At 40.2% G+C, this 4,546-nt stretch overlaps 1 protein-coding gene across 1 annotated transcript in view; it reads left to right on the top strand.

Annotated features, from left to right (window-relative positions):
* Positions 1-4,546, top strand: part of LOC101849761 (radial spoke head protein 6 homolog A-like) — an 18,895-nt gene that overhangs the window by 4,298 nt on the left and 10,051 nt on the right. Inside the window, exons 6-8 of the mRNA XM_035969226.1 lie at positions 946-1,066; positions 1,549-1,643; positions 4,237-4,419. Coding sequence (XP_035825119.1) covers positions 946-1,066; positions 1,549-1,643; positions 4,237-4,419 — 399 coding nt within the window. The remainder of the gene's footprint in view (positions 1-945; positions 1,067-1,548; positions 1,644-4,236; positions 4,420-4,546) is intronic.

The following is a 4,546-nucleotide window of genomic DNA, read 5'->3' as shown; positions in this document are numbered from 1 at the left end:
GGGGGGGGAGATTATTAATTTATTCCATGGTTGTCTAGAAAATGTGTTGCTGCTTAGAGGCACGATATTTTAGATCTTCTTCCTCAATGCCCGTAATTGTCTGCATTATTATGTATATTATAGCCTCTATAGCCTCGTTCAGCATCTGTTTCGTTCTACATGTTCTTCACCTCAATATGCTCTCTGCCCAAACTATATCAGTAGACAGACATCTGTGGTGTAGCTGTTAAGCACTTCAGTGTCGCACGCAGAAGACCCAAGTTCGATTCTCCAATGGACAAAGATTTTTTTCGAGTGTCTCGGTCTTTCTGCCGGGATGTTGTATCCCTCTCGGCTCGGGTTTGCCCTGACAGGCAGGGCAGAAGCCCATAATTTGAGCCCGCGGGACACATTCAACATTATCAGTTGGTAGGAAATTTTGAATTTTGCTCGGGTGGCGGCCGAAGCCTACTCTTATCAATTTTGGACCACCAAGGGATCTTTGACACGCGCAACTTGCACACTGGACCTCCGAGATTTTTCGCTTTTGTCCGAGAGAGCAAGGTGTTGATCTTTCCTACCATAAGATCAGGGGTGTGGCTGAAAGAAAGCAATAAGAAGGAGCCAAGGAGTAGCAGCAGAAAGGCTGCAGAAAGAGCCAGGAGCCCAACGGAGGGGGCAAAGGAGATAAGGGGGTAAGGGGGTGGGGGCAGAAAGTGGGGACGAAAGCAGACCACAGAACATTGTGAGGGAGCAGGAAAGGATGTAAAAGGAGAACATTTTAGAGAAGAAAATTTTCCTTCGCCATCCGGATTCGAACCCGTGACCTATTGAATGAGAGGCGAACACTTTAACCTTTAGACCACAAGAGCCCCCACGCGCGCCTCCAAACTGATCTGAATTATTGTGTCAATGGGGGCGTAAATACAATTACTGCTACATGGCTTTTTAAAATCATCTCGGCAGGACGACAACGAGGACTTTGATGAAGACGATGTCCCTGTAGTGTACCGTCCTCCGCCCCGCATACCTAGTGAGGCCCCGGGGGTCGGGACCAACAGCAAGGTCTACTTTGTCTGTAACCAACGTGAGTGCTGTGGTCGTAGATAGATAGATAGATAGATAGATAGATAGATAGATAGATAGATAGATAGATAGATAGATAGATAGATAGATAGATAGATAGATTGGGGAACAGTACTTTTTGGATAGATAGATAGATAGATAGATAGATAGATAGATAGATAGATAGATAGATAGATAGATAGATAGATAGGGGAACAGTACTTTTTGGATAGATAGATAGATAGATAGATAGATAGATAGATAGATAGATAGATAGATAGATAGATAGATAGGGGGAACAATACATTTTGGATAAATAGATAGATAGATAGATAGATAGATAGATAGATAGATAGATCAATAGATCGATAGATCGATAGGGGGAAACCGTACATTTTAGATAGATAGATAGATAGATACCAAGACGTACTCTTTCCATACCAGTCACTTGGTCCCACAAACAAACATAATATTACCATGACCCGCTTTGCTTTGTCCATTCAGCCGGTCTTCCCTGGCACCGTCTCCCTCACGTGACGCCAGCTCAGATCGTTACAGCGAGACAGATTCGGCCGTTCTTCACGGGAGACCTGGAGCATGTGGTCAGTTTTTCTTATACCTTTTGTTTTTTTTTATATTTTGCTTTTTTACTGCTTTTAATTTATTTTTATTTATTTTTTTACTGTTTTACTTCTGCGTTCATGCAAATTGATGAGTCCAGACCACATTTAGCTGACATTGTTTTCTCGAAACCTGGTTTTTCTATATATACTTGCTAAAATAACTCCACCCTCTTTCATCCAATCTTAATGAAATTTTAACAGAATGGAGAGACGCTGTAACACACCAAAAAAATTGTCTGTCGAATTTTCAATTTTATATGGAATAGATCTAGATTTTTCCTGCTAGTGTTTGGAGTGTTAATTTTCAGTTTTTTATTTTTTTTTTAAACCTCAGGAAAAAATTAATTTTAATTTTAAGTGTTCTTATTTGTTTAGGAAAAGTTCAACTGCCTCTTTTGTAGATAATATATTGTCTGCTAACATGCTAGAAAAATAACAACATATTTCCATGAAAAATAAGTGTGGTGTTCCTTGCGTAACATATGTCAACAAAATCCAATACGGTATCCGTCTCCATGGTAACGAAACTTTTTTTCTTCTCAAATTTGATTTCGGATTTTATGACTCCTCACTGTGCTTGTTACACGCGTGAAATAAGGTCAAATTTGATCCAGTAATAAGCGAGATATCCATCATGAGTAGCCCCCCTCCCCTGCCCCCCCCCCCCCCCCTCTCTCTCTCTCTCTCTCTCTCTCTCTCTCTCTCTCTCTCTCTCTCTCTCTTTCTCTCTCTTTGTGTTTTTCCCCGTAACGGACCTCACCGCAGCTTCCAATTCCTTGTTTAAATGTTGAGATTATGAGAGCTGCACGCGTGTAAAACGCTCCCGTTGTTGTGAAAACACCAATGCAGTACACTGCTTTATTAATTCTTTCTCCAATTTAAGCTAGTTATTTGAACAAAGAGATAGCTATTAACTGGTTCCCGTATCGTTAACGTATCGATTTCGCAAACGCTCAAGGTTAAGTCCCAAGTGAAGGTAAATATACACAAGAAAATAAAAAGGAATGGTTTCGTTATTTTCAAAAGGTCATGGCTAGAAAGAGAAAGAGAGGGAAATAATGTTAGGGTGCATTACCATAATGTGATAACAGCTAAACACTACGCTAGACGTCAATTACCACAAAAACAAACCAAACAAACACTGTTTCCAATCGAACGGATCAAATTGTTAAAATGGGCTCAGATAATTTCTATCTAGAGGATCAAGCAACTAAAAGGAATAAATGTGTTTGCTTGACTCTCTGGGAATCTGCATAGCTGGCTAACTTGGTGGAAACCTGCTCATAGGGACACTTTGTTCGTAGATTTATGATATAAAATAGCCAGATTTGTAGGCCTGTAGTATTTCACTGAACGTGTCTGGGCGGTTTTGTTTTATTCATGGAGGCGCTCTGGCATTGATGACAAAATACCTGAAGCAACCTCTTTACTTCTACATATTTTGGGGGTACCCCCTTCCCCCGGAAAAATAGGTCAATCAATCAATCAATAAACCAATCAGTCAATCAATCAATCTATGTATCAATTAATGAATCAGTCAATCAAACAGTCACTCATTTTCAATTACTCAATGAATCAGCCTATCAATTTAGGAGGGCATGCGCTTTTGAAAAAGTCTAAAGTGTGTCACAAATAGACACCGATATCTGCACCACAATATCAAAAGTATTCAGCTAGATTCTAACACGCTAATAATGTCACGAATTGTGCAATGTAAACTGGATTTTTTTCTTCTGTCTTTTTACGCTCTCGACATGAAGTCACGATTTTCGCGATTTTGAAAGAAATCTACGAAAGCAAGTCGTTTTAATGTCAAAAGAGGCGATATACTACACAGAAACACATGACACTGGGCAACTCAAATCGCGAATTCATAGAGGGGAAAAAAACGAAAAGAAAAAAAAAAAAAAAAAAACAACCGGTATTTTTTTTTTAGTAGAGGTTTTACGGCGCTTGCAACTGCATAAGGTCATATGACCGCCAGAAGATTAGAGGCGTTACAAGAGAGTAACAAACATACTCGTAAAAAAAGAAGAGGAAGAGATAAGTACGATAGATGTTTGATAGGAAAGAAGAAGCAAACCACACCAGAGCACCTGCCAACCACCCACTAACCGGTGTAAGCGTACAGTAACTGCCCAAAATGTTAAAATGAAGTACATGTTCAGTTAAACAAAGTGAAAGCTTGGCTTGCCATACAGAAGTTTTTGAGGTGTGAATCCAAATTATAACTTTTAATTTTATAATCCTTTTTTCGTCTTTTCAAGAACATTTCTTCTTTGTTCTATGTATTATTATAGGCCGAAGCGCCCCCTGCCCCCCTCCAAATTACATACTACGTTGTGTCTAGCCTACCGTGGCGATGACAGAGACGATGGCAATATCAGCAACAATAACGGCAAACACAACAAACTACTTCAACAACAACAACAATCGCGACAAGAAAAAGATGTGTGGTGCTTTGCAGTCGCTTCTTCGTTAATTAACGTATATCACTCTCGTACACAATCTCGACTAAAGGTGTATAATAATTAACTTGAAGTTACGATTTTTTTTACGTTGCTTACAGCACGCCACTTTCCCCCCTTTCCCCGGAAATGAGGCCAGGCTTCTCCGCGCACAGATTGCGCGCATCTCGTCTGCCACGTCAATCTCTCCCATTGGCTACTTGAAGTTTGAGGAAGAAGCGGAGGAGGAGGAGGAGCATACGGGTAACTTTGTCACTTCGTTCCAGTGTAGCGTAGAGTCTTGGAAACATTCATAAATTAATTAAACTTAGCATCCGATTTCAGTACAGTCAACGACGAGTTTTTTAAAAGTGATATAATAACGTTGACGAGATTGACACAACAACAGCAGCAGCAGCAGCAGCAGCAGCA

The sequence above is a fragment of the Aplysia californica genome, unplaced genomic scaffold, assembly GCF_000002075.1.
Source record: "Aplysia californica isolate F4 #8 unplaced genomic scaffold, AplCal3.0 scaffold00128, whole genome shotgun sequence".
Lineage (NCBI taxonomy): Eukaryota > Metazoa > Mollusca > Gastropoda > Aplysiida > Aplysiidae > Aplysia > Aplysia californica.
This window is presented reverse-complemented; position numbering and strand designations above follow the sequence as displayed.